Genomic DNA, 14,207 nt, shown 5'->3' on the forward strand with positions numbered 1-14,207 from the left:
CTATTCTCACAGTTTTGTTAAAACTTCATCTTTCATTTTTATTTTAAGGAAAATGTTTAAATGTTCTTACCTATGGTGCCTACAGGTATTGTAAAAGAGTCTACTTAGACTGTCAGTCAGCCAAGGCTAGACTCTTGCAGCTTTTGTGCTAAAAGTCTTTTGATGTCTTCTCCAGCTGCTTGTGATAATTGAATGTTATTAATAACAGAGTTTGTCCTCGGTTTTAAAAAGTTCTCTGTGACCAACGCATTGGAAAGATCTATAACTTTGGTTCCCGGTGCTTATAAAGATCACATCTTCAGAACATACTGCAGATTCCATTTGGATTCCCACAGCAACAGGTTGTTAATTACCATGGCAGACACTCTCATGATGGTTACTGCAAGCAGGACCTCCCTCCATCTACAACTGAGGTCTCCTTCAGAGTCTGGAGATAACATAGAAAAGAGACAGACACATGTGGCCTGAAGGATTATAGGAATTCTTCCACCTAAGTATCCCTGTTATGGGGTGAATTTCATCCTCCCGATTCATATATTGAAGTCCTAAAACCCAGTACCTAAGAATGTGACTGCATTGGAGATAAGACTTTCAAAGAAGCAATTAAGGTAAACTGAGATCTTATGGATGAGCCCTAATCCAATATGACTTTATAACAAGAGGACATTAGGACAAACACACAAATAGGAAAAGACCATGTGAAGACTTAGAGGGAAGATGGCCATTTACAAGCCAGGGAGGTTCTCAGAAGAAACCAATCCTGTCAACACATTGATCTTGGACTATTAGCCTGCAGAATTGGGCGTAAATAAATTTCTGTTATTGAAGCCACTTTGTCTCTGGTACTTTGTTGTGGCAGTCCTAGAAAACGAATACAACCCCTAACAAGTAAGGAGAATGAACAGGCATACGCCTCAGGGGTTCTGTGGCACAGCCTCGACAGCCTGCTACCGTCATAAACTTTAAGTCTGAAGACTTATCTGAAACATTCACAAGCCATTTATGTTCTCTTCCATGATACATCTGTGTTCGTGATAATAGAAAAAACTCAGAGTTGCTTTCCAGATGTTTGAGTAACAGACTCTTCAAGTAGATGCACCTTGGTTAACTGGCCCATGACTGACATCCTTCAGGGATGTGCTTACTATGAGAAAGACAGGAATACTTTTTCATATTATATGAATGTCAACTCACCTCTCACCTCCACAATTCTTATCTCATGACAAGCAGTGGAAATGGTTATCTGGATAAGCGGGAAGAACAAACCTGCAAATGCAACCTGTATCTCCCATTCAGAGATTATCTGGTCCCTCAAGGGCCCTCGATAATCTCCATCATATTAGCTATTGAAAGCCCCCAACTGAATCAAGGCTTTCTGACTTCTTGGCACCAGTAAGTATTGTTCAGAATCACAAGTACCCTCCACAATATCCAGCGTCGCATACAGGCCTCCATACAGAAGTGGGGAAGATGAAACCTTAAAGCTCTGCTCTTACAAACATTTAAGATAAGAAGAACAGTGGCAAAAAAAAAAAAAAGAAGAAGAACAGTGGCCCTATCTGGAAGTAAGAAAGTATAGGATGTTAAAGAACCACAATTTTACTTTTCAAAGAGAAAGCAAAATGCTGGCCAAGACAGGCTAACTGTCCTTCAAGCTGAATTAGAAAGTTCATCCCAATGTCATCTGGCCATATCCCTTTTTAAATTCAACCTAATAATTAACACTGTATCTAACTATCAACACATACACGTTGCTACTCTACTTAGGAAGAAATGTGTATTTGTTTCATAAACTCTCCCAGGAACCTACTCACAAGTGAACTTGGACTAGTTACTACTCCAGGTGCTCTGTGGAGGTTGTCTCTTGCTTTATCTTCTGGACATTACCATTCACCCAAAATCCCATGCCACTTTCTTATTGTGGATGTTTATTCCTGGTTTATTTCAAAGAGAAGGAAAACCTGACTGTGGAAAGAATGTTTATGTTCATCCCAAATCTAATCACAAATTGCTAAGAGAAATATTCTTGTCTAAATTGCATGTGTCCAAAAGTGTTCTAGCTCTTCAAACCATGAACAGTAATTTTGAAAACTTGGTAACTATCTGGTGTTATGAATAAATACCTAATGATAAAGGGTGAAATACATGTTTAATATATTATGTATTCCCAGCACCACACATTAATGTTGACATATGATTCCTCCAGGAACACCTTCTTGGGTCTTGTGGTCCAAGAAATCTCTATAAAGGTAGTATTGTAGATTCTGGAGTTTTGCTTGTTATTCTTTTATTGTCAGGTACTCCTCTTTCCTCAATACTACATAATTTTGGCTAAGATGCCTTGAAAGACCAGAGCAATTATCATACTTTTGCTGTTTCTATTACTCCTCCAACTACATGACACAGTCTTTTAAGTGGTTGGATAAACAACACTGTAAAATTCATGTGATTTTAAAATTACTCATGAGCAGTTTTCTTCCCTCCTATTTTTACATAATTTTATAAAGTTTTCACCATATAGTTTATATTTGAAATGCTTCACTTAACATATCGTAATAATTCAATCAGTCTAACTCTTAGTCTTCAAAATTATCATTTTAACAGCCCACTGCCTTGATGGAGGGTACAAAACTGTCCTAATATTCAGAATCCCTGTTGGAATGAATGTGACTGTATCAAAGATGGTATTCAGCCGTCATTCCTTTAGTTGTATGTGCCTGTGAACAAATGTGGTTTAACTCTTGGTTCTTTCCACTTCTGTACTGGTTAAGTGACTGCTTTGTGCAAATCTGTGAGCTTCTTTCTTACTTTCCTTTGACTTTTGTACATTTCAGACACTTTTGATCTGTTTGTTACTTTGCCCCAACCCAAACTTCTTTTACCAGTTCAAGTATCTAACCTGTAGGCTTGTTTGACTTCACTCTCAGCTGGATCCTAATTCCTTGCTGAGTACCAAACACCCCTTTTGAAACCACGTTGGGTTATTAGCATGAAATAGAACAGGTGGTCCAGAGAAAGACTTTTCGAGCTGAAACTGCTGCATTGAGTCTCTGCAGTCATTGCTCCTCCCAGGCTTGCAGCAGCCTCTCATGACATTGTGGTGAGATCTGTAGCAGCCAGAAGTAAAAGTGAGCAATGCATTCAGCCTGGTGTGACACGCCTACATCACTAACATAAGATTGAACACGGCACCTTGAGCTGAGCTGCCGCTGAGCTCCCGGATGGCTCAGTTGGTTGGAGCGTATCTTCTCAACCACCAGGTTGCTGGTTCAACTCCCGCAAGGGATGGTGGGCTGTGCCCCCTGCAACTAGCAACGGCAACTGGACCTGGAGCTGGGCTGCGCCCTCCACAACTAAGACTGAAAGGACAATAACTTGAAGCTGAACGGCACCCTCCACAACTAAGATTGAAAGGACAACAACTTGACTTGGAAAAAAAGTCCTGGAAGTACACACAGTTCCCCAATAAAGTCCTGTTCCCCTTCCCCAATAGAAAGGGGTCCGCTGGGGCTGTGCCAGCTGGCTACTAGTCTGAGAGTCATCTGTGCCCCACCTTGCGCTAAAAAAAAAAAAAAATTATGATTTGCTTTATTGTGATACTTGCTTCATTGCCGTGGTCTGGAGCCGAATCTGCAATATCTCTGAAGTTTGCCTGCATTTATTTTAAACTAGAGCATCCCTCGAAGGGATGCACTGAGAGAGAAATAGACCAACATTTAGAGTAGAGTTTTCTTAAAGGTCACCTATTTCAGTCCTCCCTTTGATACCCGAGGCCAAGAAACTAAAACCTATAGAGGTAACTTAACTGGCCAGGATCACAGCTAGTAGGTGGTTGGAACTGGCTTACAACAGTTTTATGAACGTGTGGGACAAGGAATACTGGTATCATTGATAGTCTTTGATGTTTATTATATGCTTAGACGTATGTTTCTTTGTAGCCTGAGTTAACAACTTTTCGTGGTATGTGTCTCATCCACACTAACATTTTGTGCCGTTAGTTTGGTGATGGGTCTGCTCTGCCTCATCGTTGGTAAGAATGTGGTGATACGTTAACCACAGTATCATTTGCTAAAACCCAATGGTTTGGGAGTTGAAAAAGAATTTTAAGAACCACGGCGGTAGACCATCATCTCTTGCTTTTTTTCCAAGACCTAGATCCTATAATTGATTTAATGCCAAGTTACGGTTTTTAGTACTTACCCTCTCCCCAGTTCCTGATTGTTAGCCTGCGCTCACTGGATTCTCTCCCCATCCCCCTACTTGTACTCCTGTTTCCAGAGGCTGCGTCATTGGACCCACCTTCCATTTTAATGTTCCTGCTCTGCACTTTGGTGACGTTTCCTTTGGTGAGTACTTTTCCATTTTAAATTAGAAACTGAGACGAATTATGTTTCTCTCCACGTGGGAGAAGGAAAGTTTACAAAGAATATTTCTTACCATTTTTTATGGGTGATAGCTAAGAGGGTCTAGAATTTTTCTTCTTCTGCAGCGGTGGCATTTCCATGCCATTTCCTAGTTTCCGTGTGAAAGTTATTATTGTGTCCTGGGCACTAATAGCTGTCAGGCCCTGCTGTCCCTCTCTTCCGGCAGGGGGACAACAGAGAGCCTTATGCTTCATTCCACTGTCTGAACATTATGAACATCCTGTTTATATGCAGATTCTGATTTGCCGGTATGGCTACACAGCAACCTTTCCACAGAGATGCTCTTGAATTTCAAGTGAACTCAGCGGTGGTTTGATTCAGGTGTCTTATCCCTCAAGCGGAAGACTCTTCTGTTATAGTTTTGTGTTGTCTTCTCACTCAGTTGCTTCTCTGAGTCATTTTCTCCCATCTAAGCTTCCCCAATAATAAAAATTATAACAACAGTAGCAGCAAAAGTTCCCAGTTTTTGCTTCTTTCTATATATTCCAATCACTGCTAGGTGAATTACATGCAGCACTACATGTAAACCTTTGAGCAATCCTATGCGGAGGCACTATTTTGGATCCCCATCTTAGAGATGGAAGAACTGAGCACTGAACAGTTAAATAACTTCCTGAAGTCACACAGCGATGACAGAATTAGTATTTAAATTGTGATCTATTTAAATCATGTACTGTCAACACGAGTGATATTGCCCCTGAAGAGTTGAAAATTGGTTCTTGGAGGTTGGAAAAAACACACTTAGATATGACAGTGGCTTGTGAGCCTCTGAAATTCAGTCCTACCCAACTGAATTTCATTCCTCAGTATTTAATTTTTCTCATTAGGGAGAAATTAAATCGAATTTAAATCATAATTAAATATAATTGATTTGATTGGACTGAAAATTAATTTACACAATGGTTCTTTTTAGGAGTTAATAATAATAATAATAATGATAATAATAATAATAGAAAACCACTAGTCTAAGTCCATATTCCACAATCCTTTCTGTTTTGCTCTATTGCCTCCCATTTTGACTTTCAGTTCTTTTGCTTCAAGTAGGCCTATCTACTTGGGGAGAAATCGTTCTTTAGGAAAAGCTGATTAATAATGCCTTTATCAGTTGCTTTAACATTTGGGGGTTGTGACAGTTTTATTTATTCAGAACATGTTTGTTTATACAATGTACCCCCATCTACGTTATATTGGATAAGGTACATACTAAAGGAAAAATCTATATAAATGAAGTTCAACGTTTGTTACCATAGAATATAAAAATGATTGGAGAGATTTTTATAATTTTGTAGGGCATGTTTGAGTGATACACTCTTGAAGGAAAATAAAAGTGACCTACAATTTGAAAATCGTCTGGTGGCCAACTAAGAGGCATACTCTTTCAAGGGTAATTGTGCCAGATGCACAATAAGAAGTAAATTAGTATACCCAGATCTACGCGGTCATCCTCCAAACATTTCAAACTGAGTCCACAGAGAGCTCTGGGCAATTGATGCATCCCAGCAGCACATCCTTCCACACGCATTTAAATACAAAGTCCAGCACAAGGACACTTGGAAGATGTCCCCTATATCACATTGCCCTGCAGGGAGGAAAACAGAGTACAAATAAGCACCTCAAATTGGTTCCTCCAAGAAATCTCTCACTGGTTCAATGTCCAGAATCTGCTCTATTTCTCAGCTCTGCAATGTTAATGTAAATGCTATACTGATGGTAAGCCAACAGCTACCGTGTTTCCCCGAAATAAGACCTAGCTGCACCATCAGCTCTAATGTGTCTTTTGGAGCAAAAATTAATATCAGACCTGGTATTATATTATATTATATTATATTATATTATATTATATTATATTATATTATATTATAATATTATATTCCCGGTCTCATAGTAAAATAAGACTGGGTCTTATATTAAGTTTTGCTCCAAAAGACGCATTAGAGCTGATGGTGCAGCTAGATCTTATTTTCAGGAAAACACGGTATTTCTGTTTTTTTTTTTTTTCTTTTTTAAATCAAATTTTATTGGGGTGAAAATTGTTAGTAAATTTACAGAGAGTTCATGTGTACAATTTTGTAATACATTATCTATATCTCACACGGTGTGTTCACCACCCAGAGTCAGGTCTCTTTCCATCACCATATGTTAGACCCCATTTACCCTCTTCTAGAGACCCCTGCCTGCTTACCCTCAGGTAACCCCTAACGAATTGTCTATGTCTATGGGTTTTTGTTTCTTCATTTGTCTTGTTCTATTTTTGTTTTTAGTCTTATATAGCACATATCAGTGAAATCTTATGGTTCTCTACTTTTTCTGTCTGACTTATTTCACTTAGCATTATAATCTCAAGATCATTCCATGTTGTCACAAATGGTACTATTTCATTTTTTCTTACTGCTGAATACTATTCCATTGTATATATATACCACAATGTTTTTATCTATTCGTCTATCGAAGGACATTTTGGTTGTTTCCATGTCTTGGCCACCATGAATAAAGCTGCAATGAACATTGGAGCACACGTGTCTTTGTGGACAAATGTTTTCAGATTTTTAAGGTAGATACCCAGGAGAGGGATTGCTGGGTCATATGGTAATTCTATTCATAATTTTTTTGAGGAACCTCCACACTGCCTTCCATCGTGGCTTCACCAATCTGTATTCCCACCAACAGTGTCTGAAAGTTCCTTTTTCCCCACAGCCTCTCCAACATTTGTTTCTATTTATCTTTTTTAAATTAATTAATTAATTATTTATTTATTTTAAATTTTTTTTTTATTAGTTTCAGGTGCACAAGACAAAGTAATACTTAGACATTTATCATTTATATCCCTCACACTGTGTGGACCTCCCTTCCCCCATCCACTATCCCTCTGACATCACACAGAGCCATTACATTTCCACTGTCTCTATTCCTAATGCTGTACTCCGCTTCTTGTAAGTATATACATACAGATGTATATATATATATATATATATATATATATATATATATATATATATATAAAATTATAGTTGGCATTCATTATTGTTCAGCTTCAGCTTCAGGTGTACAGTGCAGTGATCAGGCATCTACATCATCCCTGAGGTGGTCTCCCAAATGGGACACGTGTCCATCGGATACCCTACAAAATCTGTACAACATTATTGATTATGTTCCCCAAATCAATTTTCAAAACCCTGTGGCCATCTTGTGGTTACCGTTTTCTAATCCCCTCATCTTCCCCCTTATCCCCACCCCGCCATCTAGCAACCCTCAGTTTTTCCTCTTTGTCTCCAAAACTGTTTCTGATTAGTTCATTCACTTATTCTTTTCTTTAGATTCCGCATATAAGTGAGATCATATGGTGTTTGTCTTTCTCTGTCTGACTTATTTCACTTAACATAATGTTCTCTAGGTCCATCCATGTTGTTGCAAATGGTAAGATTTCTTTCTGCTTTATGGCTGCGTAATACTCCATTGTATAAATGTACCACAGTTTCTTAATCCAGTCATCTACCGATGGGCATTTCGGTTGTTTCCATGTCTTGGCTATTGTGTAAAGTGCTGCAATAAACGTAGGAGTGCATAAAGATTTTTTAGTTGGAGTTTTGGTTTTCTCCAGATAGATACCTAGGAGTGGAATTGCTGGATCATAAGGTAGTTCCATTTTCTGATTTTTGAGATACCTCCATACTGTTTTCCATAGTGGCTGCACCAATCTGCAATCCCACCAACAGTGCACAAGTGTTCCCTTTTCTCCACATCTGCGCCATCGCTTGTTGTTTGTTGATTTATTGATGATAGCCATTTTGACTGGGGTGAGGTGGTATCTCATTGGAAACACTATATTTCTAATAGTTGGTCCCGCTAGAAGTTTTGGTAACTCACTTAGGTGACTGGCTTAGCTTGGAAACAGCTTCTTTTTCTTCTCTTGGATAATATCTAATTGAACCATTTGAAGACAAAGCAGCTACACAAGAGGCTGGAACACACTACAGAGTCATGACCCAAGGTTCCCCAAATCTAAGATATGAAAACTGACCCCTCCTAAGTCCATCTTCAAAATCCAAGTTGCCTTCTGTTTTAATTTGAATATGGATTCCTCAATCTTGTCTAGGCAGCAGGAAATGTTAACAAAAACATACCTGTTTTGCTTGCCAATAAGAAGTCTAGGGCATTTTGGTTTTCAAAACCACTTGAGTCAGTTAATTCAAGCTATTTTGCTGTGCTTCTGGACTTTGCACTGTATCAGCCAAAGTTAGGGACACTTTTGTGATACTATTTCAAAATTATTTTATGACAATACTTTCAAATCTCAAAGTTGGAACTAGAGTCCACATGACTCCAATACAAAATGTCATTATTTTTCCATGTAGATTGACCTCCCATCACAAAGAAACATGGTCCCTTGGACAGTGACTGGTTGGAAACTTCCTAATTATTACCCTACATGTGCAAGTAGGCCTTTAATGAGGCAGGTAAAAGTAAGCATGTTTTTGGTTCAGGAATGAAAAAACAATAAGGGTACATGTAGTTCCAAATGCAAAAGAGAAACTAACTGTTCCAGGAACAAGTCAGGAATTGGACGAATTTTTTTAGTCATTTCAGGATGACGGGCATATTGTATAGAGTTCAACAAGGTTTGCAGACACTGTTATAGAGCTTGGGAGTACATTAAGCTAACTAAAGTTGGTAATACTGTTCCCATATTGGCACGAAGGCCCATTCCTGAAGAGGTATCTGTTATAGGTTAGTGTTTGGCATTTATTTGCTTGGAGATGAAGATCTAGAGGTGGCATCAGGGTCTCCTGGGATTGATGATGTTAGGATATTATAAGTACCATAAAGTACACCTGCAACTAATATAATAAAACAAGATACAAAAATAAATGAATACCATAAAGTAGGTGAGAAGTAATAGTATTCTTGGTTGGTATCTAAGATGTTTAAAGTGCGGCGATAAAGATTTTGATGGTAGGATTGGATGTAGGGTGATGCATCTAATAATTAATTAGGCTGACTGAAGCTACAGTAGCATGAGGGAGTCAGATGGTAGAATGTGAAAGGCAGTTGTATTGTCCCTGGAGGAACACTGAGGCTTTGATAAATCCTTGGATTGATAAAGAATAAAATGGTCCAAGTAACACTGATAGGCCAGGTGACAGATCAAAAGGGGCAGGGTAAGTGTCTGTAAACTCACTAGTTTTCAGGAGGCAGAAAAATGTGTTGAATGAGAATAAGGAGTCTGGAAGACTTCAGTGGACTTGACCATTGGATAATTTGGATAGAGGAGTTAGTGTTTGTGGGTACAGATGTTGGGATTAACATAAACGTCAAAACAAAACACCAAACAACACAAATAAAACAAAACGAAAACTTCTGTGGCCCAGGTATGAACTGGCAGTATTTTACTCAAGGAGAGGTATTTAAATTGACTTTAGGAGGGTGCACAGTTGGGAGTCAAGGGCAAAGATTAAATGTAATGGTCATAAAAAGATCTTAGAAAGGTCGGCAGAAAGACCATAGCAGGCATGAGCAAAGCCTACACCCAAGCAAATGATCACAAACAGTAAGGGACACATATCAGCAGATTTCAGGATGATATAACCTTAAAGGAGTAAACAGAGAAGAACATGGCAAAATGATAAAGAATGGAAGCATGCAAAGGAAAGTATGAGAACCAGTAGTAATGTCAGGCATCTAGCAAAATCTCGTCCCCTCAGTCTTGGGCAGATCTTTCTACTTTATGTAAAGACTGCTTGTTCTTAGCTTAGAATAGCAATCGATTTCTGAAGGTCATCCATTTCTGGAAATTTTATTAGCAAACTTCCAGTTAAGTTCTACAGTAAGAGTGGTTTTCTACATGTCTTCAGCCAATAATTTATTTCTTGGGGCACCTTTATACCCAAAGGCCCATTTCATAGTTAACTGCAGGGTCAGGGAAGCCTGGAAAGGAAACTGTTGGTATATTTTTTCCAAGTACTCATTTTTGAGGTTGAAAGAAGGGAGAGCTTCTGAGGGTGAGTTTTTAGGGAAGGCTTCTGGGACTTGTAGATGAGTTTGTTCTTGACAATATTTAGTTATTACTGCATGAAGCAAGCTTGATTCAGATTGATAAAAGACTTGTAATCACGTGGATGTCCCAGTTATTATTTCTTAAGGTGAGCAGTCTATGAGTTCCAGAGGAAGTTAACCTGATCTGATGGACGTTAGAACTAAAGGTAAAACTCTTCACCAAAGAATTCCAAGAGCCTCAGAGAGCTTGACCAATTTAGGACTGATAATACTATTTTTGTACTCTATATTTCCAAAGGATTGTGGATTATGGAATTTTTGATCACATGGTTAACAAACTGTAAGATTCTTTATAGCCCTTCTGTGTAAGGCTACCATTCCCCAGGGGGGAAAGGTTACAGAGTACAGTTTCTTAGTCACATTCATGGCAGCAGCCTTTCTGTGTAGGAAGGCTCAAATCCATCTAAAGAATTTACAGACAATTGCAAGAACATATTCTTAATTATGTGATTTGTACACAGCCCATATTTTTTTGAGAAGTCTTCTGGAGTATGATTTAGACCTATGTCCCACTGCACAGTTTTCCTGAAATATGATAGTAGGAACCAACTGCATCCCATCTACAGAGGAGAAATTTTCCCATCAACTCTTGTTCAGAGATTATCTTATCTCTTCCATGATGGGTCCTGTGATGTAAGATTTTTGTCAAAGACCAGCTCAGACTTTGGGATATATCATAGTTGTGTGCCAAAGACCATTGAAGTGGACAGAGGATCCTGATTTTGGGAAATGTTTACTTTCTAAGTGTGAAGCTGATTTTTTTATGTCCAAAATGGATTATGTGGATGTGTTTATTGATCTCCCATATTCTGATTTATTTCTATAAACAACTTCAGAAATACCACCTGATTTGCACAATCATCTGCCAACACATTTCCCTTTGCTTTGTGGAGATTTTTTTTCCCCCAAAGATTTTATTGGGGAAGGGGCGCAGGACTTTATTGGGGAATAGTGTGTACTTCCAGGACTTTTTTCCAAGTCACATTGTTGTCTTTTCAATCTTAGTTGTGGAGGGCATAGCTCAGCTCCAGGTCCAGTTGCTGTTGCTAGTTGCAGGGGGCACAGCCCACCATACCTGGCGGGAGTCGAACCGGCAACCTTGTGGTTGAGAGGATGTGCTCCAATCAACTGAGCCATTCAAGAGCTCAGTGGCAGCTCAGCTCAAGGTGCCGTGTTCAATCTTAGTTGCAGGGGCCGGAGCCCATCATCTCTTGCCAGACTAGAAGAGTTGAACTGTTAACCTTGTGGTTGAGAGCCCACTGGCCCATATGGGAATCGAACCGGCAGCCTTCGCAGTTAGGAGCACGGAGCTCCAACCACCTGAACCACTGGGCGGGCCTGAGATTTTTATTTTACCAGAAAAATTAGGAATCCATTGTCTAAAATATCCCATGTATCCCCAAAAGTCTTTGAAATGTAATTTAATTTTTGGTCTTGGTTATTGCTAATAATACTCTCCTTAAGTAGGGTCCATTCTTTTTTTTTTAATTTATTTATTGGGGTGACAATTGTTAATGAAATTACATAATTTCAGGTGTACAATTCTGTATTACATCATCTATAAATCCCAGTGTGTGTTCACCACCCAGAGTCAGTTCTCCTTCCATCACCATATATTTGATCCCCCTTACCCTCATCTCCCTCCCCCCACCCCCCCTTACCCTCTGGTAACCACTAAACTATTGTCTGTGTCTATGAGTTTTTGTTTCTCATTTGTTTGTCTTGTTCTTTTGTTGTTTTTGGTTTATATACCACATATCAGTGAAATCACAGGGTTCTCTGCTTTTTCGGTCTGACTTATTTCGCTTAGCAGTAGGGTCCATTCTTTAGTAGAGAGATCATGCTCTAAATAATGTACCACCTTTTGTTAGAATTGACATTTTTCCTTTGCAGCCTAATCTTTTACTCCTAGTTTCTGTAAGTCTTCTTAGGGGCTTTCTAGGTCTTTTCAATATATATGAAAATATATATATCGAATGAGAATCAAATCTCTTGAGAATATTGTCTTTTAAATCATTATTTAAATACTGGGAGAAGTATGAAAGTGCCTTTATAAAACTCTGAAGCATTCTGGACAAGCAGATTGTTTATTATTCCCCAAAAAATAAGGTGCAAAGTTGTTAAGTTTTAATATACTAGATGCTAAAGAAGGGAGAATAGAGTACTCTGCACTGTAAAGTACTTGCATTCAGAGGAAACTCTACATTGAATAGTATTAGGATTTGGTGCAACCAGAAACCTCGGAATAACATTCATATTAATGACCCTTTAGTCCTTAACAGTATCCTTTTCCTTTAGACTTCTTGATAAGCAATATGGGATATTACAAATAGTTGTACAAGAAGTTGTTCTATCTAGGAGGTTATAATTGGCTTTATTCCCAGAAAAAACTAATAGCTTCATGGAAATTGTCTGAGCAATGGTTTGAAAGAATCCACCTGAATCTTTATAGGATCTCCTTCCATAATATGTGCACCCTGCATTAGAAGAGGGTTTATTCCATAAATGGTCTGAAAATAAGGGTAAGGAATCAATAGTTTCAAGAGTCAATATTGGGTTAGTTCAGAAAGGTCAAATGTAGCAATTACATGATTATGAAACTGACTTTCTAGCAGTTTCTCTGGAATTTCCAAGAATAATCCTTCAAGTGCACTTAATCAGACAATTCTTTTTCCATTAACAATCTCTTCCAAGTTGAACTGTTAACCTTGTGGTTGCCAAGTAGATTGGCAAGTGCAGTATCACAAAGGAGACATGAACATGTTTCCTCTACTGTTCTAATCTGTAGAAAAAGGCTTCGACATGGGGAGAGAAGTAGATTGGCTCAAAATACCCCCGCAGTACTGCAGTAGTTACTCCCAGACCAGTTGTATAATATTGCAGTAGGGTTCGAAGTAGAAAGAGTAGTATTTGCATCCAGTAGAAATATGCATATTTGTTCTCCTATCGTTATAGATAATTCTGGTTCTGAAAGTGGTAGCAGATACACTGGCCACGTAGGGATTCCAAAATCAGAGCTCAGTTTGTTGCTTACCAGGCAAGGAGGATCCACATCTCTTAGGAAAGGAACATGAGTCTCACTGAGCTGAATGTAGGAGTGCTAGATATAACATGAAAGCGCAGCTTTGTGTAGGGGAGGTAAAACCCAACGTGTTAGTCTCTGGCTGGCTCAGAAGCAGATCGTAGTCTCTTGGGAGAGGCTATTATTCGGTTTTATGTCATTGACCCCAAGGGCATGAGCCTCAGACAGGTCCGGGATGAGTTATGTAACATCTTAGCAGGCTCTGGGTCACACAACGGGCAAAACTGCACAGGCTTCTCCTTTCATACATTAGCAAAGAGAAAGAGCAAACATGACTCTATTTGGGGAGGATATCTATATTTCTGTGCAAAAATTAAATGTGAAATATACTTCTGGAAGACTACTCAGCAAACTGATAATAGAGTCTGCCTCTTGAGAGGGACCTGGATGATGATTTATGTCTATTGTTGCTGCATAGTAAATGCATAACAAGTATTCATTGAATGAATGAATGAATGAATGAATGAGTGAATGAATGAAATGTTCATTTTTTTATTGTTTTTTTTAATAATGTGTTTTATCCTTGTTTTTTAAATTTTTATTGGGGAATATTGGGGAACAGTGTGTTTTTCCAGGAACCATCAGCTCGAGCTCAAGTCATTGTTTTCAATCTAGTTGTGGAGGGCACAGCTTTCATGTGGGAATCGAAC

At 38.7% G+C, this 14,207-nt stretch overlaps 1 protein-coding gene across 1 annotated transcript in view; it reads left to right on the plus strand.

The window, feature by feature from the left end:
• The window catches only part of HYDIN (HYDIN axonemal central pair apparatus protein), a 293,325-nt gene that overhangs the window by 88,412 nt on the left and 190,706 nt on the right, over positions 1-14,207 (plus strand). The window contains exon 13 of the mRNA XM_081030536.1: positions 4,279-4,346. Coding sequence (XP_080886662.1) covers positions 4,279-4,346 — 68 coding nt within the window. The remainder of the gene's footprint in view (positions 1-4,278; positions 4,347-14,207) is intronic.

The sequence above is a fragment of the Rhinolophus hipposideros genome (genome assembly GCF_964194185.1).
Source record: "Rhinolophus hipposideros genome assembly, chromosome: 21".
Classification (NCBI taxonomy): Eukaryota; Metazoa; Chordata; class Mammalia; order Chiroptera; family Rhinolophidae; genus Rhinolophus; species Rhinolophus hipposideros.